The sequence below is a fragment of the Oncorhynchus mykiss genome, chromosome 17 (assembly GCF_057628025.1).
Source record: "Oncorhynchus mykiss isolate SJ-2025 chromosome 17, ASM5762802v1, whole genome shotgun sequence".
Taxonomy (NCBI): Eukaryota; Metazoa; Chordata; class Actinopteri; order Salmoniformes; family Salmonidae; genus Oncorhynchus; species Oncorhynchus mykiss.
In genome coordinates, this window is record NC_143038.1 from 67394376 (window position 1) to 67421241 (window position 26866).

The window sequence follows — 26866 nt, forward strand, 5'->3', positions numbered from 1 at the left end:
GTATGGGATACATTGTATGGGGTAGAATGTAGGCTCAATAAACTGTTAACAGGTTCTAAATCATGAACTTTATGATGTAAACCTGAACCTGAGTAACATTGAGTAATAATCTTCTTTGCATGACATTGTAGAGTATAGTCAGTAGGTAATTCCTATGACCAACTGTAGCCTATATTTTAACTCAGCTTGTGTGGTGGTGGTGGATATGGGTGAAGATGATGAGGAAGTTTATAATTATGCAACCTTTATCCCACATACACACAGCTTCATTTGTCAATTCAGGAAAGCATTGCCAAGACAATTTTATCATTTTTATACTCAATCTCTCACATATCGACCTGCGTGATGTCAGAATGGGCTCATAATGAGGTCACCAAGAGTTCAAGTGGCCAACTGTAGGAACCTACTTCTAATTCTACTGTAGCTGATGACTGAAGTTTCCCCAGTTGTCTGTGATTTACTGTGTGTGCCTTTCTGTCTACCAGCAGAGTCAGTCCTCAGGGTCAGACACTGGTGGCCTCTGGTACTTGTAATGTTTTGTCACGTCTTTGGCCTCCCATTCGTGGTCTTTAGGAGAGCAAACATCATCAAGGTGTTGGAATGCAGCTGTCTCTTTGAGGCTGGTATTGTCACAACTTTCAGGAATCCCAGCTACTGCCTGGCAGTTTGGATTCTTCTTCTTCTTCACAGTTTCATTTGTTCCACTTCTTCGTATTGTTTCTGTTCTATTCTCTCTCACCCATGTACATAGGACTATTGTCACATGTGGACAGAAAGGAGCTTTAAAGGAACTGTTTGAGTGTTCTCATCAATCTCTGCCATTCATACACTTTTTAAGATGTTGTTTTTGACTGAGAAATGGGAATATTTCACTGGCTACGCTCAGTTGGTATTATACACATCTACATTTCAACGTTCAGTCAAAAGCCATGATGACAGACGAGGCGGCCGGTCTTTCATTTTCACATGCCGCATCTTTTTAATCAGCAGGTGTTAAGGCCTCAACTATTGAGGCCACAGTTGAGTTGTAGTAGTACCCTGGTTGTCTACACAGTGTCTCAGGCTTGTGCATACCAGGATTTGTGTGGTATGTGGGAGCTGGCAAATCAGGTTTTTGTCTGTGAACACATGGATTGAAGTGAACAGGTCAGAGTTTTGGATGTGAACACATGGGGTGAACTGAACAGGTCAGAGTTTTGGATGTGAACACAGAAGTGGGTGAACCCAAGCATGCATACCAATTGGCACACTATTCCCTACTGTACATAGTGCACTACTTTTGATGAGAGAGGGAGAGAGGGCAAGGGAGAGTACCAGAGGACCAGCATGCTCACCCCTAATCCCCAACCTAATCCCCTTTCAATGTGGCAGAATAAATCATCTTTTGACATGGACTGACGGCTGCATTGCTTCTCTGAGGTTGGGGCTATCTCTACCCTCTCTCTCTCCCTCTCTACCCTCTCTACCCTCTCTCCGGGTCCTTTTCTCTCTCTTTCTATTCATCATCTCTCTCTTTCTCTCTCTCTGTCCCTCTCTCTCTTTCTATTCATCATCTCTCTCTCTCTTTCTCTCTCTGTCTGTCCCTCTCTCTCTTTTTCTCCCTTTCACACGTTCATGGCCAACGAGAGCCCTTCCCTGTGTTTTCTGCCTATGTTAGTAGTTTCTCACTGTCAGGCTTCCCTCAGTTCAGTCAGTCTCTACCTACTGTATATGTTTTTTTTTATCTATATTTGTCTATTTGCCACAGTGTCAATTAGAAAGTTTCCTGTCTCTTCCTCACACACATGAGTTCACACACTCGCTGAGTTCAGCATGGCCAATGAGGTAATGGCAGATTTTGTGCAGGCCTGATTGCAGAGTGGTGGTGGGAATCACAGACATAGAGTGCTGCTGGAAAGCTCCTCCAGAGGACTGGAAAGTTGTTGGGAGCTTTCATGGTTACCACTCCCATCCATTTCCCTGCCTCCGACTCTACCCTCTCTCCCTCCCTATCTACCCTCTCTCCCTCCCTATCTACCATCTCTCCCTCTCTCCCTCCCTCTCTACCCTCTCTCCCTCCCTCCCTCCCTATCTACCATCTCTCCCTCTCTCCCTCCCTATCTACCATCTCTCCCTCTCTCCCTCCCTATCTACCATCTCTCCCTCTCTATCTACCATCTCTCCCTCTCTCCCTCCCTCCCTTCCTCTCTCCCTCCCTCTCTACCCTCTCTCCCTCCCTCTCTCCCTCCCTCTCTCCCTCCCTCTCCCCCTCCCTCTCTACCCTCTCTCCCTCTCTCTCTACCCTCTCTCCCTCCCTCTCTACCCTTTCTCCCTCCCTCTCTACCCTCTCTCTCCCTCCCTCTCTACCCTCTCTCCCTCTACCCTCTCTTCCTCCCTCCCTCCCTCCCTCTCTACCCTCCCTCTCTCCCTCCCTATCTACCATCTCTCCCTTTCTCCCTCCCTTTCTACCCTCTCCCTCCCTATCTACCCTCTCCCTCTCTACTCTCTCTCCCTCCCTATCTACCCTCTCTCCACCCCTCTCTACCCTCTCTCCCTCCCTCCCTCTCTACCCTCTCTCCCTTCCTCTCTACCATCTCTCCCTTTCTCCCTCCCTCCCTCCCTCTCTCCCTCCCTCTCTCCCTCCCTCTCTCTCTCTCCCTCCCTCTCTCCCTCCCTCCCTCCCTCCCTCCCTCTCTACCCTCTCTCCCTCCCGCTCTACACTCTCTCCCGGTCTCTCTCAGGGCAGAGGGTAGCAGTGTGTTTAGTAGCGTGGGAACTTTATCCCTGCTAATAACGTTTAGTAATATTCCACTCTATTCTTCTCTTTACAAACAATCTCTATATATTTTTTAATTCCCCCCCAAGTCTAAAAATGTTCTAGTGGACAAAGCTATTCTTTAGGGGAAAGACAGGGAGATTATTTTTGCAGTTACTGTTACACCTCTTCTTCTCTAGTTGAGGTTTAGATGGTAGTGAAAGTTCTAACAGTCAAAGAGGAAAGGTTATACTACGCCCTATAGTCTTAAATGAGGAAGAGACAGTGATGTACAATACTTTAAAGTACTACTTAAGTAGTTTTTGGGGGTATCTGTACTTTACCATTTATATTTTTGACAACTTTTACTTTTACTCCATTACATTCCTAAAGAAAATAATGTACTTTTTACTCCTTACATTTTCCCTGACGCCCAAAAGTACATTTAGAATGCTTAGCAGGACAGGAAAATTGTCAAATTCACACACTTATCAAGAGAGCACTTTTTTTTATTTAACTAGGCAAGTCAGTTAAGAACAAATTCTAATTTTACAATGACGGCCTAACCTGGCCAAACCCTCCCCTAACCTGGCCAAACCCTCCCCTAACCTGGCCAAACCCTCCCCTAACCTGGCCAAACCCTCCCCTAACCTGGCCAAACCCTCCCCTAACCCGGACGACGCTGGGCAAATTGTGCGCCGCCCTATGGGACTCCCGATCACGGCCTGTTGTGATACAGCCCTGGATCAAACTTGGGTCTATAGTGACGCCTCGAGCACTGAAATGCAGTGCCTTAGACCAATTTGCCACTCGGGCCTCTGATCTGGTGGTCTCACTAAACACGAATGCTCCATTTGTAAATTATATCAGTGTTGGAGTGTGCCCAAGGCTTATCCGTATTTCTGATTTGCTTAATAAGGAATTTGAAATGATTTATAGTATATACTTTTACCTTTGATATTTTAACTATATTTTAAACCAGATACTTTTAGACTTTTGCTCAAGTAGTATTTTACTGGGAGAATTTCATTTTTACTTGAGTCATTTTCTATTAAGGTATCTTTACATTTACTCAAGTATGAAAATTGGGTACTTTTTCCACCACTGGGAAGAGATTAATTCTGCCCATTAAAAGGACAGCAAGTACACAGCATGTTGTATACTATGTATTTCTTCAGTTGATAAGTGTCTTATTTACTATGTATTACTATGGTGTAGTCATATAATAATATATCAATGTGTTAGCTCATTCGAATTGGGGTTGTCCTTTGGGCTTGTACCATATGCGAGTCAATACTGTGTTCCCATAGGAAAATGGAGGCATAGGGAGTACTGAGAAAACATTGTGGTGCGTCAATGATATATCATGGGCTGGCCCTCCTAGCAGTTAAAGAGGGGAGCTGTGGGCAGTGTGAATCTGTCCCTCCCTGCCCACTATGGTACATTACTACAGTACATGTGCTGTCAGCATGTTGAATACAGATGTCTCCGTATTTGCCTTTGCCCTGCAGTGTCCATATCTGTGAGAACTCTCTCTCCTGCAACTAGAACGTTATATTATTCATTTAAAGAGCAGCTGCCCCTAAAAACCAACTGCTAATTTAGAAAATATGGCATCGATATGAGTCAGAAACATTTATCTACTGTCCAAAATGACTACAAAGTGGAAATAGGATAATTTCAGTCAGAAAGTCAGTCTCATCCAACACTGAGTTTTGTGAGACTTGTGGTCGTGACTGCATCACAACATAAATGAATGTTGGGTTTGTTTCAATCCTTACCACATGCCGACAGTCGACAGCACACAAGTAATCGTCAATTTGTAGTGCAGCTGCACGTGACACAATCGTAACACTGTGGTAGATTGAGGTTGACATTGGATATCCATATAGGGCTAGTTAGGGACCATCTGTAATTTACACAATGTACATGGAACAATATAGTACAATTCCTATAGCTCCAAATGTCATTGACCTAACCTCAAACCAGCTATAAATTGTAGATATTCATTTACAAATATTGAAAGCATTTAATGAGAGAACTAAAAGGTGTGCAACATAAAAGTATTGTCTCATTTACATTGTGCAATTTATTGACAGTCCCTAACTATTTTATTTTATTTTATTTTATTTCACCTTTATTTAACCAGGTAGGCTAGTTGAGAACAAGTTCTCATTTACAACTGCGACCTGGCCAAGATAAAGCAAAGTAGTGCGACAAAAACAACAACACAGAGTTACACATGGAATAAACAAACGTACAGTCAATAACACAATAGGAACATCTGTATACAGTGTGTGCAAATGACGTAAGGAGGTAAGGCAATAAATTGGCCAATAGTGGCAAAGTAATTACATTTTAGCAATTTCCACTGGAGTGATATATGTGCAGATGAGGATGTGCAAGTAGAAATAATGGTGTGCAAAAGAGCAGATAAACAAAAACAAATATGGGGAAGAGGTAGGTAGTTGGCTGGATGGGCTTTTTACAGATGGGCTGTGTACAGCTGCAGCAATCGGTAAGCTGCTCTGACAGCTGACACTTAAAGTTAGTGAGGGAGATATAAGTCTCCAACTTCAGTGATTTTTGCAATTCGTTCCAGCCATTGGCAGCAGAGAACTGTAAGGAAAGGCGGAGCTATACCTAGAAAAGACTTATAGATGACCTGGAGCCAGTGGGTTTGGCGACAAATATGTAGCGAGGGCCAGCCAACGAGAGCATACAGGTCGCAGTGGTGGGTAGTATATGGGGCTTAGGTGACAAAACGGATGGCACTGTGATAGACTGCATCCAGTTTGCTGAGTAGAGTGTTGGAGGCTAATTTGTAAATGACATTGCCGAAGTCAAGGATCAGTAGGATTGTCAGTTTTACGAGGGTATGTTTGGCAGCATGAGTGAAGGAGGCTTTGTTGTGAAATAAATTTTGCAACAAGGAAATACATTTTGCAACAAAAATGTATTTAAATACATTTTTCCAAGGTCGCACACCAGCCGGCTAAAGCTAATTTTCAAAATAAGTTGTCTAACTCAACCCACCGTTAAACACAAACAAGAGACACCAACATCAAGCCACACCCCAAAACCAACTCGCGTTTGAATTCATTCGTGGCTGCTAATATTTTAGTGATGAACCAAATCTAAAACCAGGCCAAATCAGGAATTGCAGTCACTCTTTAATCTTTATATGTATTTAATAGACTAGGAACTTGAAGCTGTGTTATCTGTGCTTCCTTGTGTGTTTGCTTGTCTCCTTGGTTAACAAGTTGGTAAACAAGCCGTACAACCTCGCTGGTAAACAGCTGTGTGTGTATTCACTCAACTGGATCACATTTTGAGACGATTATTTGAGTGTGATAGGCTCTGCCAAAGCAGTAATATAGTATGTTATATAGTACTATAGTAATATAGTATATTATATAGTACTATAGTAATATAGTATTTTTACCTGGTTAACATAATGTATTTACCATCCACTCACAGTGATGCTGTAAAGCTGTAAAGTCTCAGCCAGCCTACTGATAGAAAATGGTGTGTGTGAGAAAGTTGTGCACACACAGCAGTAGTTGCTAGGTGCTAGGAGAGGAGACACCAGCTGTTATCAGAGAGTGAGAGATAAGGACTTACTGTTTCAGGTAGTGTGTGTGTGTGTGCGTGTGTTCATGTGTATGTGTGTGTGCACGTATTAATTCTTACCAGCTCCGCATTGCACTCTCCTCTGGTTGTTACTCTCTGTTCTCTCATGGTATTGGTGGGCAGACCGGGCACCACCCGTTGTGAACCAATCAAACTCCACCGTAGGGGATGGTTTACATGGAGGAGTCTCACCTGAGTGTCCAGTTCCTCTGCCAGACCTTTATCACTAGTTGATAAGTTGGACTTCTACAGTTGATAGGGATGAATAAAATGAAGGTGTGGTTGATACAGGGTGATCCGATGTGGGCCTATACAGAATAGCCATTTAATAAGATACAGGGTGATCCGATGTGGGCCTATACAGAATAGCCATTTAATAGATACAGGGTGAAAAAAGTACACACATTGTGATTCATGAGTAAAAATTGTTAATATGCCCCACCAAAATTAGACAACTATACAGAAAGCCCTTAAATTGTTGAATTATGTCAATCAAATCAATGATGAGAGGATAGTCAAATTAATTGATAACTGACACAGCAATTGTGGCATATCAGGAAGAGCTGAATGCCATTAACCAAGAGGTTGTGAGTTTAAATCCCAGGTGAAAACTTCTTGAATAATAATTACTGTATGAATGAACATGCACAATGTAATCATGTTTGTGTGTGAGTATCCCTTGCCAACAGACAAAAAGAGCCTTGGCAACAGTAACAAGGCGTGATGTGTGTTAGCATTTTTTGGTGGGAGGGGGAACATTTCTTTGGAACCAACAGGCGACGTCATGACAACTGATGCACAGAAACGTTCTTGTAACGTTCTCATGAAACGTGTCTAGAATATTAATATCTTATACTCTGAGAACAACCATGTCCTGTGCACGCTTGGTGGGACGTTGATGGAATATTCTCCTAACCTTCAGAAAACTGGACACCGGAATGTTCTTGCAATGTACCCAATGCTCAGGAAACAGATGTGAGTGGGGGGGGGGGGGGGGGGGGGTCAGCAGGCTTTCCTTTCCAGTCCCAGGTACAGTGAGAGAGGACAGGAAACAGAGGATTGTCTCACAGTGCCCCTCCCTTTCTGTCTCTCTCTCTCTATTTCTCTCCCCACTAATCTCTACCTCTATATATGTGTATCTTTCTCTTAGTAACATCCTTCATCAGGGTGGTGTTCAAATTGAACTTGCAAATGTTCCCCATAGCCTCATTTTCCCACACCATCTTTTAAAATTACAGCAGTACTCAGCAGACAGATATATATGTCTCCTTAAACAACGCTGCCACAATGGACTTTCAACTGCTAACTCCTGGCAATGGAAGCTTTTAGCAGTTTTTAAGTCAGACAGAAGTGAAAAAGCCAAGTTGACAGTTGCTCCAAGATAGTTTCCTCGGGGACTGATGGCCAGGTGATGGAGCTCCAGTTTAGAGAGCGAGAGAGAGTTAGGGAAGTCCCCCGAATTGTAGCGCCTCCAAATTCATGTCCAACACAGAGGACAGAAGAAAAACAGTTTTCTATGTTGAATTTATGGTGTTTTCGAAGTCCAATATACAGATTCAGAGTACGGAAAGTTTCAATCTGCATGAGGATCTTCAGACTGAAGCACAAGTCTTCTAGTCTGTTCTCTCTCTAGCAGTTGCCTGAGGTTGCACGTCTTCAAGTCTTAGGTAAGGATCATCAGACGAGCATGGTTCACCAAACCACCTCTGTTTTGGCCATGTGGTAATCTGGAAACGCAGACCCTCCTGCGTGTGTTGACCTTGTCATGTAGTGGTATTTACAGGGTGTTTACAGTGGGCTCATAGGTTGTTTTTTTTACATGATGAAACCTTGTAATTAAAAGATGACGGTTAATGTTCTCAGTAATTAGTCTACACACAGATTCGCCATGCATCACGTTCCCATCTAATCATAGTTTTCATGCCGTACATCTCCCAAAAATGAGATGGTTCAATCATAGTAAACATATCACCTCAAATCTAAGAAGTATGTTTTCCTAGATTGGCTTTTGAAACCTGACAGTCACTTGTGCCCTTTGGGTTAGTTTAGTTTTATAGTGAACATTCAGCTCTCGACATGTGCTTTTGCTGGGCATGGGGAGTTCTTCCAAGTCAGGTCACCTGCGCCCAGTTTTTCTAAAGTGATCGGATTTGGGGTGAACAGATAGGGCTCTCGAGTGGTGCAGCGGTCTTAAGGCACTGCATCTCCATGAAAGAGGTGTCACTACAGTCCCTGGTTTGAATCCAAGCGGAATCCCATCTGGCTGTGATTGATAAATCCCATAGGGCGGTGAACAATTGCGCCAGAATTGTCCGAGTTTGGCAGGGGTAGGCTTTCATTGTAAATAAGAACTTGTTCTTAACTGATTTGCCTAGTTTAACAAAACATTTAAAAATACATAGATATAGAACGGATGTCCCCATTCAAGTCAATGATACGCCGATTCTCCTATCCATTTAATCCCATCAGCCGTGATGAACAGGGACAACTCCAGACCCAACTAAATCACAACTGCATTACCTTTAAGTGTAGACTAGACAATGGTTGATGTTGTGCACCTTTTGACCACCAGATGGCGCCAGAGGTTTGTTTTGACGATAGAGGCTCAACCATTATACTGTAGGGAACATGGCTTTATCATCTGCTCTTTCTAAACAGATGGAAACTGTCACCCTATTCTCATCAGGCTCCTGGCCATCCATTTTCAGGACTCATTGTACTTTCATCATTTTATCTAAAAGCCTTTTTAAATGTCATTATTTTGCATCCTGAAGTGCTGTTTTGGCAAACGCTCAGATTTTGCCTTACATTTCCTCATCTTTAGTTATGGAGCTTTCCTTTATTTAGCTTTTAAAGGATTACATATAGCACATTTATTTGAGTAATATAAACCCAGGGGACTAGAGGAGTACAGTAGGGTACATGGAAGTGGACTAGGGGTGTACAGTAGGGTGTATGGAAGGGGCCTATGGGAGTACAGTAGGGTGCATGTAAGGGGACTATGGGAGTACAGTAAGGTGCATGAAAGGGGTGTACAGTAAGGTGCATGGAAGGGGAATATGGGAGTACAGTAGGGTGTATGAAAGAGAACTAGGAGAGTACAGTAGGGTGCATTAAAGAGGACTAGGGGAGTACAGTAGGGTGCATGAAAGAAGACTAGAGCAGTACAGTAGGGTGCATGAAAGAGGACTAGGGGAGTACAGTAGGGTGCATGGAAGAGGACTAGGGGAGTACAGTAGGGTGCATGGAAGAGGACTAGGAGAGTACAGTAGGGTGCATGAAAGAGGACTAGAGGAGTACAGTAGGGTGCATGAAAGAGGACTAGGAGAGCACAGTAGGGTGCATGAAAGAGGACTAGGGGAGTACAGTAGGGTGCATGAAAGAGAACTAGGGGAGTACAGTAGGGTGCATGAAAGAGGACTAGGGGAGTACGGTAGGGTGCATGAAAGAGGACTAGGGGAGTATGGTAGGGTGCATGAAAGGGGTGTACAGTAAGGTGCATGGAAGGGGAATATGGGAGTACAGTAGGGTGTATGAAAGAGAACTAGGAGAGTACAGTAGGGTGCATGAAAGAGGACTAGGGGAGTACAGTAGGGTGCATGTAAGGGGACTATGGGAGTACAGTAAGGTGCATGAAAGGGGTGTACAGTAAGGTGCATGGAAGGGGAATATGGGAGTACAGTAGGGTGTATGAAAGAGAACTAGGAGAGTACAGTAGGGTGCATGAAAGAGGACTAGGGGAGTATGGTAGGGTGCATGAAAGAGGACTATGGGATTACGATAGGGTGCATGAAAGAGGACTAGGGGAGTACAGTAGGGTGCATGAAAGAGGACTAGGGGAGTACAGTAGGGTGCATGAAAGAGGACTAGGGGAGTACAGTAGGGTGCATGGAAGAGGACTAGGAGAGTACGGTAGGGTGCATGCAAGAGGATTAGGGGAGTACAGTAGGGTGCATGGAAGAGGACTAGGAGAGTATGGTAGGGTGCATGCAAGAGGATTATGGGAGTACAGTAGGGTGCATGGAAGGGGAGTACAGTATGGTGCATGGAAGGGGACTATTGGAGTACAGTAGGGTGCATGGAAGGGGAGTACAGTAGGGTGCATGTAAGGGGACTATGGGAGTGCAGTAGGGCGCATGGAAGGGGACTATGGGAGTACAGTAGGGTGCATGGAAGGGGACTATGGGAGTACAGTAGGGTGCATGGAAGGGAAGTATGGGAATACAACAGGGTGCATGAAAAGGGAGTACATCAGGGTGCATGGAAGGGGAGTGCAGTAGGGTGCATGGAAGGGGACTTTGGGAATACAGCAGGGTGCATGGAAAGAGAGTACATCAGGGTGCGTGGAAGGGGACTATGGGAGTACAGTAGGGTGCATGGAAGGGGAGTATGGGAATACAGCAGGGTGCATGAAAAGGGAGTACATCAGGGTGCAAGGAAGGGGAGTACAGTCGGGTGCATGGAAGCATAATTCTAGAACTTTCCTATGAGAGAATAGTGAGTCACAGACAGAGTCTGTTGAGTGTGCAGTGGGCTCATTAGACCCCAGGCCATTTATGGTTATTTCCTGCTCAGTTGCTAGCTCAGCTGTATTCTAGGGGACTGAGAGGGGTCTATTGCAGTATACCAGCACATCAGGAGGACAATGACTCCAAGCTCAGATGCCTTGTATTGTTTTCACATGCATGTTAACATCAGAAGCCTTCTCCCTACGTTTGCTTGGTTCACTGCTTTAGCACACTGATGTCCTAGCCGTGTCTGAATCCTGGCTTAGGAAGGCCACCAAAAATCCTGGAATTTCCATCCCCAACTACAACATTTTCCGTCAAGATGTAACTGCTAAAGGGGGCAGAGTTGCAATCTACTGCAGAGATAGCCTGCAGAGTTCTGTCATGCTATGCAGGTCTATGCCCAAACAGTTTGAGCTTCTACTTTTAAAAATCCATCTCTCCAGAAATAAATCTCTCACTGTTGCCGCTTGCTATAGACCCCCTTCAGCTCTCAGCTGTGCCCTGGACACCATATGTGCATTGATTGCCCCCCATCTATTGTCAGAGTTCGTACTGTTTGGTGTTCTTCAATAGTGCTTTCCTCACCATCTTAAATAAGCATGCCCCTTTCAAACAATGTAGAACTAAAAACAGATATAGCCCTGGTTCAGTCTGCTTTCCACCACACTGGGAGATGAATTCACCTTTCAGCAGGACAATAACCTAAAACATAAGGCAAAATCTACACTAGAGTTTTTTTTACCAAGAAGACAGTGAATCTTTCTTAGTGGCAGAGTTACAGTTTTGACTTAAATCTGCTTGAAAATTTATGGCAAGACCTGACATTTTCTCATGGTTTGCACAATGCCCCTTAGTTCCAGTGAAGGGATATCTTAAAGCTACAGCATACAATGATGTTCTAGATTATTCTGTGCTTCCAACTTTGTGGCAACAGTTTGGGGAAGGCCCCTTCCTGTTTCAGCATGACAATGCCCCCGTGCACAAAGCGAGGTGCATACAAAAATGGTTTGGCGAGATCTGTGTGAAAGAATTTGACTGGCCTGCACAGAGCCCTGACCTCAACCCCATCGAACACCATTGGGATGAATTGGAACGCTAGGCCTAATCGCCCAACATCAGTGCCTGACCTCACTAATGCTCTTGTGGCTTGATGGAAGCATGTTCCCGCAGCAATGTTCCAACATCTAGTGGAAAGACTTCCCAGAAGAGTGACGGCTGTTATAGCAGCAAAGGGGGGGACCAACTCTGTATTACTGCCGATGATTTTGGAATGTTCGACATACTTTTGGTCATGTAGTGTATCTCTCTCTATAAACTACCTGAATAAATAGGATAACTCATCTTCACTGATTGCATTCTTTATTATTCTCAATGTATGTAAAGTTGCATCGACCATTCTCAGCTGTACCTACACAGGGAGTCAGCGCCCTTAAAGATGGTGCCGACAGAGATGTCCGCCTCGCTTCTAGTCCTTAGGAAACTGCAGTATTTTTTTTCTGTATTATTTCTTACAAGCATTTCGCTACACTCGCAATAACATCTGCTAACCAAGTGTATGTGACCTATAAAATGTGATTTGATTTGATGTACTGCTCTGTGTGATGAGAAACAGAGACATCATGAAAACCGTGCAAAGAATCTCCCAGCACCAATCCTTCATCCAGGGAGTTAGAAAAATTATTTAGGATAATATACTGTTACATTTACATCACATTAATATGCACTGACATCACATTTAGATTGTATATTTATCTTATAATTAAGTTAACCTTAGGAAAACAAGCACAAATCTAATCAGCGATACTGAGTGGAAGATTATTACTGTCAAACAGTGGGTTCATGTTCTTCCTGAGTTTCCTAACCTATATTTCTCTAAGGTGTGCAGTAATGAATGGTTGAGCCTGGTTCTCAGATGAGTTTATTGAGGAGGATGGCAGGGTGACTGTCAATAGCTACAGATCAGAACTACAGGCTGAGGGAAACATTTTGAGAAAGAGATGTTGGTACAGTATGTGGAGCATGCTTGGTGTTCACAGACGGAGGACAGTCTTCTCTACTGACGTGTCCTCAGCTTGTTGACAGACTCGGGCCTGAAGACATTTATTTAACTCTGACCTCACCTTTCAGAGGATCTAAGACCCACAGTTGTTAGTGTGCTAGTAACACAGTGGCTACTGACAGACTGACAGACTTTCTACCATTGATTCAACCCTTCCTGATCCGAAATTGAGACCTTAGCTACTGATTGGCCACGTCTGGACTTATCTCTGCACCCAGAACCAAATCTCATGTGCGCTGGCCAGTGAACATTTATGTCACGAGAAACTACTAGAGGTTTGAATTAAGTCAGCTCTTTAGGATATCCCAACCTGGTCTCAGAGCATTTTGTATTATTCTGTACGTAAATCTTTCACACTCCATTTAGTAAGATATGTCACGCTTCGTTTGGATGTATTTATTTGTAGATGTCCATCATCCATTTTGTATGATATGTTTACTGTAGTATTTACTATAGTATTCTACAGTGTATTTAACAATTATGTAGTAACTACTACACATGATAGAGGTATACTAAAGTGTGTAATATAGTATTATACAGTATACTACAGTTTACTACAAAATTCTATAGTAAACTGTAGTATTTTTTCATGTGGGTTGGAACACATCTGATCATGTTTAGTTGGCTGTGGGAACATCTCTTCACAGGGGTTTGTATCTTGGTTTTCATGTTTAGAAAAGAGAGACTGTAACAGAAAGAATTACAATTCATATTCTAAATGATCAATTTGCAAAAGTGTACAAAATGATACGAAATTTGAAAAACATAAATATGTTGTGAATTTTTAGCTAGCTAATAGTACCTGCAAAACACCAGTCTCAACGTCAACAGTGAAGAGGCGACTCTGGGACGCTGGCCTTATAGGTAGAGTTACTCTGTCTAGTGTCTGTGTTCTTTTGCCCATCTTAATTTTTTCATTTTATTTGCCAGTCTGAGATATCGATTTTCCTTTGCAACTCTACCTGGTAGGCCAGCATCCCAGAGTCGCCTCTTCACTGTTGACGTTGGCGTTTGAATCAACGGCCATTGCCTTCCATTCTACTAGCAAGCGTGCAGTCTTTGGAAAATGAAAACGATAATTTACGCGGGAGATTAAACTACCAACGCGACATTCAAAAATGTCATATGCTTCACGGAGTCGTGGCTGGATGACGACATTATCAACATACAGCTGGCTGGTTATACGCTGCATCGGCAGGATAGAACAGCGGCGTCTGGTAAAACAAGGGGCGGCGGACTGTATCTTTTTGTAAAGAACAGCTGGTGCACGATATCTAAGGAAGTCTCGAGGTTTTGCTCGCTCTCATAAAAAGCTGTGGACCACACTATCTACCTAGAGAGTTTTTATCTGTATTTTTCATAGCTGTCTACATACCACCACAGACTGATGCTGGCACTAGGACCGCACTAAATGAGGTGTTTTCCGCCATAGGCAAACAGGAAACGCTACCCCAGAGGCGACGCTCCTAGTGGCCGGGGACTTTAATGCAGGGAAACTTAAATCGGTCTTACCAAATTTCTATCAGCATGTTAAATGTGCAACCAGAGGGAAACAAACTCAGGACCACCTTCACTCCACACACAGAGACACATACAAAACTCTCCCTCACCCTCCATTTGACAAATCTGACCATAATTCTATCCTCCCGATTCCTGCTTACAAGCACAAATGAAAGCAGGAAGCACCAGTGACATGATTAATAAAAAAGTGGTCAGTTGAAGCAGATGCTTAGCTACAGGACTGTTTTGCTAGCACAGTCTGGAATATGTTCTGGGATTCCTCTGATGGCATTGAGAAATACACCACATCAGTCATTGGCTTCATCAATAAGTGCATTGATGACTTCGTCCCCACAATGACCTTACGTACATACCCCAACCAGAAGCCATGGATTACAGGCAAAAGGCTAGAGCTGCCGCTTTCAAGGAGCAGGACTCTAACCCGGAAGCTTATAAGAAATCGCGCTATTCCCGCCGATGAACCATCAAACAGGCGAAGCGTCAATACAGGACTAAGATCGAATCGTACTACACCGGCTCTGACACTCGTTGGATGTGGCAGGGCTTGCAAACCATTACAGACTACAAAGGGAAGCACAGCCGAGAGCTGCCCAGTGACACAAGCCTACCAGACGAGCTAAACTACTTCTATCCTCGCTTCGAGGCAAATAACACTGAAACATGCATGAGAGCACCAGCTGTTCAGGAAGACTGTGTGATCACGCTCTCCGCAGGCAATGTGAGTAAGACCTTTAAACAGATCATCATTCACAAGGCCGCAGGGCCAGACAGATTACCAGGATGTGTACTGCGAGCATGCGCTTACCAACTGGCACTGACATTTTCAACCTCTCCCTGTCCGTGTCTGTAATATCAACATGTTTTAAGCAGACCACCATAGTCCCTGTGCCCAAGAACACTAAGGTAACCTGCCTAAATGACTACTGACCCATAGCACTCACTTTTGTAGCCCATGAAGTGCTTTGAAAGGCTGGTCATGGCTCACATCAACACCATTATCCCAGAAACCCACTCCAATTTGCATACCGCCCTAACAGATACACAGATGATGCAATCTCTATTGCATTCCACACTGCCCTTTCCCACCTGGACAAAAGGAACAACTATGTGAGAATGCTATTCATTGACTACAGCTCAGCGTTCAACAGCATAGTGCCCTCAAAGCTCATCATTAAGCTAAGGATCCTGGGACTAAACACCTCGCTCTGCAACTGGATCCTGGACTTCCTGACGGGCCGCCTCAGGGGGTAAGGGTAGGTAGCAACACATCCGCAACGCTGATCCTCAACACAGGGGCCCCTCAGGGGTGCGTGCTCAGACCCTCCTGTACTCCCTGTTCACTCATGACTGCACGGCCTGGCACGACTCCAACACCATCATTAAGTTTGCCAATGCCACAACAGTGGTAGGCCTGATCACTGACAACGACGAGACAGCCTATGGGAGAGAGACCTGTCCGTGAGGTGCCAAGACAACAACCTCTGCCTCAACGTGACCAATACAAAGGAGATGATTGTGGACAACAAGAAAAAGAGGATTGAGCACGCCCCCATTTTCATAGACGGGGCTGTAGTGGGGTAGGTTGAGAGCTTCAAGTTCCTTGGCGTCTACATCACCAACAAACTAACATGGTCCAAACACACCAAGACAGTCGTAAAAAGGGCACGACAAAACCTATTCCCCCTCAGGAGACTAAAAACATTTGGTATGGGTCCTCAGATCCACATAAGGTTCTACAGCTGCACCATCAAGAGCATCCTGACTGGTTGCATCGCTGCCTGGTATGGCAACTGCTCAGCCTCCGACTGCAAGGCACTACAGAGGGGAGTATGTACGGCCCAGTACATTACTGTGGCAAAGCTTCCTGCCATCCAGGACCTCTATACCAGGCGGTGTCAGAGGAAGGCCCTAAAACCGTACCGGAGCGCCAAGTCTAGGTCCAAGAGGCTTCTAAACAGCTTCTACCCCAAAGCCATAAGACTCCTGAATATCTAATCAAATGACTCTCTGACTATTTGCATTGCCCCTCCCCCCTTTTGCACCGCTGCTACTCTCTGTTGTTATCATCCATGCATGGTCACTTTAATAACTCTACCAACATGTACATATTGCCTCAATTACCTCAACTAACCGGTGCCCAACAACATTGACTCTGTACCGGTACCCCCCGTATATAGTCTCACTATTGTTATTTTCCTGTTGCTCTTTAATTACTTGTTACATTTCTTATTCATATTTTTTATTTTTATTTTTTTTAAACTGCATTGTTGGTTAAGGGTTTGTAAGTAAGCATTTCACTGTAAGGTCTACTACACCTGTTGTATTTGGTGCATGTGACTAATAAAATTTGATTTGCTAAATTATTATTTCATTTTATAATATAGGACAAAACACACATCACAACAAGAGAGAGACAACACTACATAAAGAGAGACATAGCAGCAGCACATGACAACACAGCATGGTAGTAACACAACATATCAGCACCACAACATGGTAGCAGCACAAAACATGGTACAAACATTATTGGGCACAGACAACTTTTATTTATTTATTTATTTTTATTTCAGCTTTATTTAACCAGATAGGCCAGTTGAGAACAAGTTCTCATTTACAACAACACAAAGGGCAAGAAGGTAGAGACAACAATACATCGCACAAAGCAGCCACAAATACTGTCAGTAAGAATGTCCATGATTGAGTGTCCACTATGTTACGTCTAGTCTATGAGACCAGGCTGGCTATCCACATAGCCTACTTTAAACTTCCTCCCCAGTCATCAAGGCCTGCTGTAACCCTGTAGCACCTGTAGCCCGTCTAAACTAAACCACGCTGTCTCTCAGTCATTCCTACCGCCTGTGACTCAAACATGGCTTCGCAGCTCTGAACTCTTTAGTGCACTTTAAACACACCATCACCAGATCCATGTAGATACACGGCTCTGACCACCACCATCGTCAGTCTTTGAAGTGTCCTGAATCACCAGTGAACCGTGCCCGTCTTCAGACTCTCCGGACCACACCACTTCTCCCCTCTCCATTAGCCATTAAGGCCATAAAGGCTTTAGAGTGATTGTGTTTATGGATCTGGGTGTCAGTCGGCTGTCTGTCTGTGAATTTGTGTCTGTGCATGCGTGAGTGTGTGTGTGTGCGTGTGTGTATTCATGCTTGCGTGTGTGCGTGTGTTTAGGGTCCATCAGCTGTTTCCGGAAGTTCAAAGGGCCACACCACCCCTACCAGGTTCATCTCCATTAATATTAACTGTGGGGTGATGTCATCTGTCTGGTCTCTGAGGGCCTGACTGGATGTGATTAGAGGCTGGGCTGGAGCTTCTTTAGTGTCTTTTTTTTTTTTTTACCTATCTGTGGGTTAATGGACAGACATTTACACTGCTTGTCTCTCCTCTCCTCTCCTCTCCTCTCCTCTCCTCTCCATCTCCTCCTCTCCCCTCTTCCTTCAGGCCGACGCTGCAAAAAAAGAGCTGCTTCTCTCTGCTTCCCTCACCTGACAGCTGGATGTTCAGAGGGGTAAGTTGTTTACAATGTTATATCTATTGTTAGTCAGCATCCGAATAGGGCTGTGTGTTTGGTCTGTGTTTGGTCTGTGTGTGTGTGTGTGTGTGTGTGTGTGTGCGTGTGTGCGTGTGCGCGTGTGTGTGCGTGTGTGTGCGTGTGTGTGCGTGTGCGTGTGTGCGTGTGTTAACACTGCCATATTCATACTCCTCTGTATTGATTACAATCATTCTGATTACAATGGATCTCTGATCCCTACTCCGGAAATGAAAACATTTATTTTCAATGAAGGAAAATGGCATTTTCACATGCAGATCTTTACCCAGGATGTCCTGTTAGTCTCTCCCCTCTGTGTTTGTCTGGAGCTAGGCTGAAAGACTGGCTGGGCCTGCCCATAGGGGCTCTCGGCAAAAGTAGTGCCCTACGTGGGGAATAGGGTGCTGTTTTGAACACAGCCAGAGAGAGCATGTTACACATTTTACTTTCACTATGGTCTCACTTAACAATCCAGTTTGCTTGAACGTACTGGATTTCATTCATGTTTGATGAGTTTGATGGCTGATTGTATTTCATAGCAAACTTGCCACTGGATGGCAGAGGAATGAACGACTAGCTGTTTGGTTTTTGAGTGTCTTGAATTTGTTGCAGCTACACCTTGTGAGGCAGGGAGAAAACAAAGACGTGTGACAAAATGAACGTAAAGTTTCAGAACACAATGTCCCGATATCAGAGCAGTTATTACATGGTAAGATATGGTAGACAGGACCAGAGCCTTCTAGTTGGAATGTATCCAAAGCCTTATATATTTGGAATATATTTGGAATATTACAATTTTAGAGTCTTTGGATGTGACTTCAGCCTTTACCATGTTCACGCTGTGGCTGTAGATTCGTTAGCTCAGGTCAGACAGCCTGTCTATTTGAGGTCCTTGTAGCTGGAGGACTCCTGTCAATCAATGTAAACAGATCCTGTTCTGTGTTGCCTATCCTGTCCATGACTTTTGGCCTCAGCTCAGTTCCCCCTCCTGCACATTGCTCTGACGCTAGCGCTCTGACAGGGTCGGTTGGGCGAGCAGACAGTGAGTCTGGTGGTTGGAACAGCCAACACAAACAAGGCCAGGGGCTGGCACTTCGCTGGCATCTCACACCCAGAGATGAGCACTGGAATCCTGGACTGATTCAGTCGCTGGAGAGGAAAACAGAGCCCTGGCCTGACTTCCTTTCTTAGGGTAGATCACAACACTGTCAGTCTACTCTGCTGCATCAGAATGTTGTTGAAGATGAACGTTTGTTTGAAATACAGTATTTTATTGTAAAACCAACACATTTTGGCAAATGCCTTTATTTGGGTCTGAAGCGTCTGAATGTTGTGTTGCACTTCAAGACTTTAAAGTTTTATATATTCCAGAGATTTCAGCTGGAGCCACGGCAACTCCAGATATAGATATCAAACACACTTTATTACTTATTTTCCTCAGTAATTACTGACTTCCTACGTGTTTCTTAATATATCATTCATGTAACATGAAAAGAACAACCCTGCTGGTGTCAAGTGGACCTATAACATTCTGGGGTCCTTTAGAATGTCTTCCAAGCACAGACCAGCACACTAAGACAGACCAGCACACTAAGACAGACCAGCACACTAAGACAGACCAGCACACTAAGACAGACCAGCACACTAAGACAGACCAGCACACTAAGACAGACCAGCACACTAAGACAGACCAGCACACTAAGACAGACCAGCACACTAAGACAGACCAGCACACTAAGACAGACCAGCACACTAAGACAGACCAGCACACTAAGACAGACCAGCACACTAAGACAGACCAGCACACTAAGACAGACCAGCACACTAAGACAGACCAGCACACTAAGACAGACCAGCACACTAAGACAGACCAGCACACTAAGACAGACCAGCACACTAAGACAGACCAGCACACTAAGACAGACCAGCACACTAAGACAGACCAGCACACTAAGACAGACCAGCACACTAAGACAGACCAGCACACTAAGACAGACCAGCACACTAAGACAGACCAGCACACTAAGACAGACCAGCACACTAAGACAGACCAGCACACTAAGACAGACCAGCACACTAAGACAGACCAGCACACTAAGACAGACCAGCACACTACTTTGGCTGTATTTCCTTTTGATTGCATGGCATTTTTTGGTTGTGTTTGTGTGATTAAAACTGTCACGACAGTGACTGGTTTACATTGGCAGTGAGTGGATGCTTGATGGTAATCAGATTGAAACCGTATTGTCAGTGATTGTGCCAGGAAAGCACAGCGTCTTGTAAGGATAGAAGGTTGGTTTGTCTGGGAATGGGAGCGTGTATGGTGGAGGAGGCAGAACACCCAACAGGTTTCCAAAAAAGGAGTTTGCCCAAATACAATGCTTTAGACACACACAGCCAGACCATTTAGAGCAGCCAATCTATCTTCTGCACTCTGGAGAATGTTCCAAAACAACTGTTTCTGGCTTTTTCTTCTGTCGAAATGTGCTGTTTGTTTCTAAAGAATTAAATGTATTAATATAGGAAACCACTAGCTAGTGACATTTAACAAAAATATGAATGCAACAATTTCAAAGATTTTACTGAGTCACAGTTCATATAAGGAAATCAGTCAATTTACATGGTCATCAGTGGCCGAGAGTTGATATTTTTTAACATGGATTTCACATGACTGGGAATAGAGATATGCATCTGTTGGTCACAGATACCATTAAAAAAAAGGTAGGGGCGTGGATCAGAAAACCAGTCAGTATCTGGTGTGACCTCCCTTTGCCTCATCTCCTTCGCATATAGTTGATCAGGCTGTTGATTGTGGCCTGTGGAATGTTGTCCCACTCCTCTTCAATAGCTGTGTGATGTTGCTGGATATTGGCAGGAACTGGAATAAGCTGTTGTACACATCGATCCAGAGCATCTCAAACATGCTCAATGGGTGACATGTCTGGTGAGTATGCAGGCCATGGAATAACTGGGCCCTTTTCAACTTCCAGGAAATGTGTACAGATCCTTGCAACATGGGGCCGTGCATTATCATGCTGAAACATGAGGTTATGGCGGCAGATGAATGGCACGGCAATGGGCCTCAGGATCTCATCGCGGTATATCTGTGCATTCAAATTGCCATTGATAAAATGCAATTCAGTTCGTTGTCCATAGCTTATCCCTGCCCATACCATATCACCACCGCCACCATGGGGGACATCTGCCAGGTACAGTTGAAACCGGGATTCATCCACGAAGAGTACACTTCTCCAGCGTGTCAGTGGTCATCGAAGGTGAGCAGTAACCCATTGAAGTTGGTGACGAAGCCAAACTGCAGTCAGGTCAAGACCCTGGTGTGAACGATGAGCACGCAGATGGGCATCCCTAAGACGTTTTTCTGACAGTTTGTGCAGAAATTCTTCAGTTGTGCAAACCCACAGTTTCATCAGCTGTCCGGACGGCTGGTCTCAGATGATCCCGCAGGTGAAGAAGCCAGATGTGGAGGTCCTGGGCTGGCATGGTTACACGTGATCTGTGATTGTGAGGGTATTGGGCATACTGCTAAATTCTCTAAAAAGACAATGTAGGTGGCTTATGGTAGAGAAATGAACATTCAATTATCAGCTCTGGTGGATATTCCTGCTGTCAGCATGCCAATTGCACTCTCCCTGAAAACTTCAGACGTCTGTGGCATTGTGTTGTGTGACAAAACGACATGTTATAGAGTGGCCTTTTATTGTCCCAAGCACAAGGTGCACCTGTGTAATGATCATGTTGATTATGGCTTAGATCCCGCTAACGGGATCGATATGACAACAGCCAGTGAAAGTGCAGGGCGCCAAATTCAAAACAACAGAAATCTCATAATTAAAATTCCTCGAACATAGAAGTATTTTACACCATTTTAAAGATAAACTTGTTGTTAATCCCACCACAGTGTCCGATTTCTAAAAGGCTTTACGACGAAAGCATACCATGCGATTATGTTAGGTCTGCACCTAGTCACAGAAAAACACAGCCATTTTTCCAGCCTAAGAGAGGAGTCACAAAAAGCAGAAATAGAGATAAAATTAATCACTAACCTTCTCCAGCGTGAATCACTACCCACTTTATCAACTGAACTGAAAAGGGCTTGGTTTCCCTTTTGCTTGTCATTGTGTAATTTCAACAGGGCAGGCCACCCCTGGGTCTGGACGTGTGTGTGTGTGTGTGTGTGTGTGCGTGCGTGCGTGCATGAACCTGGACCTGCTGCAGAGGTTGTTTCCGTCAGCTCCTAACGGACAGCACAACGTCAACATCTCCCCATCAAAACCTTTTGTCTTCAGCACACACCAAGCAACACACACACCAAGCTGACCAATTTGTCGTTGTGTTTTTCCTCGCTCGAGGCTGGCTGCGGGGTCACAGCCAAGTTGAGTGTGAATTGAATACAAAAGCATTAGCCACTACTCTGAGCGATGCTGTATCTATCTCAAGCAAAAGTCCTGACGAGAGATTACGATAAGGTATCCTATCTAAACACTGTAACAGGAACAGCTGCTTTCTTTCTGCCAGCAGTAGTTAGCTATATAGCTGTTTAAATAAGCTGAATCATAGTGGAGGAATGAGCTTCTCTGTCTGGTCTGGTTCTTCATGATGCCAGTGACTCTCACTACAGACTCTCAAAACCTCCTTTGTAATAATTATCCACTACTTACTTTGATTTAGATGTTTTGAGTTTCTCGGATTTACGTTTACTATGTTACCTGTAGTCTATGAGACCAGGCTGGCCATCCACATAGTATACTTTTGTTGATGCTATTTTAAACTCTTAGTACAAAAGTCCAAACTGGTAACACTTGTAACGTGTATTATATTGTGCAATCATTTTGTTTGGAGACATCTTTCACCACACAACACTTTATCCTAAATATACATGTGCTGTGAAATACCTTGAGAACATTGATCACCAAAACACAACATAATGATATCTTCTAAATGTAGTTGTTTAAGCAACCAGTTAATCCAATAGCAAAAAATGCTAGATACATGTTTCAAAATTGCGCTTTCAATGTATGCTCAAATACTGCAAATTACAGAACGTTGTATTGTTTTCAAATTAGGCAATACACTTGCACAATCCATCAAACATGTTAATGTTTATTCCATTTGTGATCAAAGGTGTGATCATTGAAGACATCTTTCTAATTATTGATGCAAAAAAATACATGTACTGTTTAGATATATTTACAACATATTGTAATCAAATGAAACTAATGAAATGAATGAAAGAAACACAATGTTCAGCAGGCGCTAGTTAGCATCGAGCCTGGCTTGAGAATTTGGCCATTGGGTCTCATCAATATGGCAGTGAATGTCCTCAGTTTTCATGTCCCCTTAGTGAAAAACATTTTGGCATGGAGAATCCAAGCCTGACTTTGGTCTGGATTGATGTCATTGCATGCCTCATTCATGGCCTGAAGGAGAGTGGTACGCTCATGGGGATGGCGATCCTGTACCTTCTGCCTGTATTGTTATCATGTATTGTAATTTACGGTATTGTATTGTAATTATGTATTGTAGTTGTCCTGTGTGGCTAAGTTATTAAGAGCATGGAACTAGCAACACCAGAGTGGTGGGTTCTATTCTCACTGGGGTAATATACAAAAATACTGTATGTGCACTGTTGCCACTTTGGACAAAAACACCTGCTACGTAAAAGGCATATATTATGCTATTACGGTACTGTATTGGCCAATGCAACTCTAGTGAAGCAGTGTGACCCCCCCCCCCCCTCTCCCATCAGAAAGACCAGAGCAACTTCATGTTTGATACATGTTTACTGTATAGCGGTCAGAAAGACCAGAGCAACTTCATGTTTGATACATGTTTACTGTATAGCGGTGACCCCCCCTCTCCCATCAGAAAGACCAGAGCAACTTCATGTTTGATACATGTTTACTGTATAGCGGTGACCCCCCCTCTCCCATCAGAAAGACCAGAGCAACTTCATGTTTGATACATGTTTACTGTATAGCGGTGACCCCCCCTCTCCCATCAGAAAGACCAGAGCAACTTCATGTTTGATACATGTTTACTGTATAGCGGTGACCCCCCCTCTCCCATCAGAAAGACCAGAGCAACTTCATGTTTGATACATGTTTACTGTATAGCGGTGACCCCCCCTCTCCCATCAGAAAGACCAGAGCAACTTCATGTTTGATACATGTTTACTGTATAGCGGTGACCCCCCCTCTCCCATCAGAAAGACCAGAGCAACTTCATGTTTGATACATGTTTACTGTATAGCGGTGACCCCCCCTCTCCCATCAGAAAGACCAGAGCAACTTCATGTTTGATACATGTTTACTGTATAGCGGTGACCCCCCCTCTCCCATCAGAAAGACCAGAGCAACTTCATGTTTGATACATGTTTACTGTATAGCGGTGACCCCCCCTCTCCCATCAGAAAGACCAGAGCAACTTCATGTTTGATACATGTTTACTGTATAGCGGTGACCCCCCCTCTCCCATCAGAAAGACCAGAGCAACTTCATGTTTGATACATGTTTACTGTATAGCGGTGACCCCCCCTCTCCCATCAGAAAGACCAGAGCAACTTCATGTTTGATACATGTTTACTGTATAGCGGTGACCCCCCCCCTCCCATCAGAAAGACCAGAGCAACTTCATGTTTGATACATGTTTACTGTATAGCGGTGACCCCCCCCCTCCCATCAGAAAGACCAGAGCAACTTCATGTTTGATACATGTTTACTGTATAGCGGTGACCCCCCCCCTCCCATCAGAAAGACCAGAGCAACTTCATGTTTGATACATGTTTACTGTATAGCGGTGACCCCCCCTCTCCCATCAGAAAGACCAGAGCAACTTCATGTTTGATACATGTTTACTGTATAGCGGTGACCCCCCCTCTCCCATCAGAAAGACCAGAGCAACTTCATGTTTGATACATGTTTACTGTATAGCGGTGACCCCCCCTCTCCCATCAGAAAGACCAGAGCAACTTCATGTTTGATACATGTTTACTGTATAGCGGTGACCCCCCCTCTCCCATCAGAAAGACCAGAGCAACTTCATGTTTGATACATGTTTACTGTATAGCGGTGACCCCCCCTCTCCCATCAGAAAGACCAGAGCAACTTCATGTTTGATACATGTTTACTGTATAGCGGTGACCCCCCCTCTCCCATCAGAAAGACCAGAGCAACTTCATGTTTGATACATGTTTACTGTATAGCGGTGACCCCCCCCTCTCCCATCAGAAAGACCAGAGCAACTTCATGTTTGATACATGTTTACTGTATAGCGGTGACCCCCCCTCTCCCATCAGAAAGACCAGAGCAACTTCATGTTTGATACATGTTTACTGTATAGCGGTGACCCCCCCTCTCCCATCAGAAAGACCAGAGCAACTTCATGTTTGATACATGTTTACTGTATAGCGGTGACCCCCCCTCTCCCATCAGAAAGACCAGAGCAACTTCATGTTTGATACATGTTTACTGTATAGCGGTGACCCCCCCTCTCCCATCAGAAAGACCAGAGCAACTTCATGTTTGATACATGTTTACTGTATAGCGGTGACCCCCCCCCTCCCATCAGAAAGACCAGAGCAACTTCATGTTTGATACATGTTTACTGTATAGCGGTGACCCCCCCTCTCCCATCAGAAAGACCAGAGCAACTTCATGTTTGATACATGTTTACTGTATAGCGGTGACCCCCCCTCTCCCATCAGAAAGACCAGAGCAACTTCATGTTTGATACATGTTTACTGTATAGCGGTGACCCCCCCTCTCCCATCAGAAAGACCAGAGCAACTTCATGTTTGATACATGTTTACTGTATAGCGGTGACCCCCCCTCTCCCATCAGAAAGACCAGAGCAACTTCATGTTTGATACATGTTTACTGTATAGCGGTGACCCCCCCTCTCCCATCAGAAAGACCAGAGCAACTTCATGTTTGATACATGTTTACTGTATAGCGGTGACCCCCCCCCCTCCCATCAGAAAGACCAGAGCAACTTCATGTTTGATACATGTTTACTGTATAGCGGTGACCCCCCCTCTCCCATCAGAAAGACCAGAGCAACTTCATGTTTGATACATGTTTACTGTATAGCGGTGACCCCCCCTCTCCCATCAGAAAGACCAGAGCAACTTCATGTTTGATACATGTTTACTGTATAGCGGTGACCCCCCCTCTCCCATCAGAAAGACCAGAGCAACTTCATGTTTGATACATGTTTACTGTATAGCGGTGACCCCCCCTCTCCCATCAGAAAGACCAGAGCAACTTCATGTTTGATACATGTTTACTGTATAGCGGTGACCCCCCCTCTCCCATCAGAAAGACCAGAGCAACTTCATGTTTGATACATGTTTACTGTATAGCGGTGACCCCCCCTCTCCCATCAGAAAGACCAGAGCAACTTCATGTTTGATACATGTTTACTGTATAGCGGTGACCCCCCCTCTCCCATCAGAAAGACCAGAGCAACTTCATGTTTGATACATGTTTACTGTATAGCGGTGACCCCCCCTCTCCCATCAGAAAGACCAGAGCAACTTCATGTTTGATACATGTTTACTGTATAGCGGTGACCCCCCCTCTCCCATCAGAAAGACCAGAGCAACTTCATGTTTGATACATGTTTACTGTATAGCGGTGACCCCCCCTCTCCCATCAGAAAGACCAGAGCAACTTCATGTTTGATACATGTTTACTGTATAGCGGTGACCCCCCCTCTCCCATCAGAAAGACCAGAGCAACTTCATGTTTGATACATGTTTACTGTATAGCGGTGACCCCCCCTCTCCCATCAGAAAGACCAGAGCAACTTCATGTTTGATACATGTTTACTGTATAGCGGTG

General features: G+C 44.3%; 1 protein-coding gene across 1 annotated transcript in view; it reads left to right on the plus strand.

Annotated features, from left to right (window-relative positions):
* The window catches only part of LOC110493277 (rho guanine nucleotide exchange factor 3), a 104365-nt gene that overhangs the window by 492 nt on the left and 77007 nt on the right, over positions 1-26866 (plus strand). The window contains exon 2 of the mRNA XM_036950798.2: positions 17918-17984. Coding sequence (XP_036806693.2) covers positions 17918-17984 — 67 coding nt within the window. The remainder of the gene's footprint in view (positions 1-17917; positions 17985-26866) is intronic.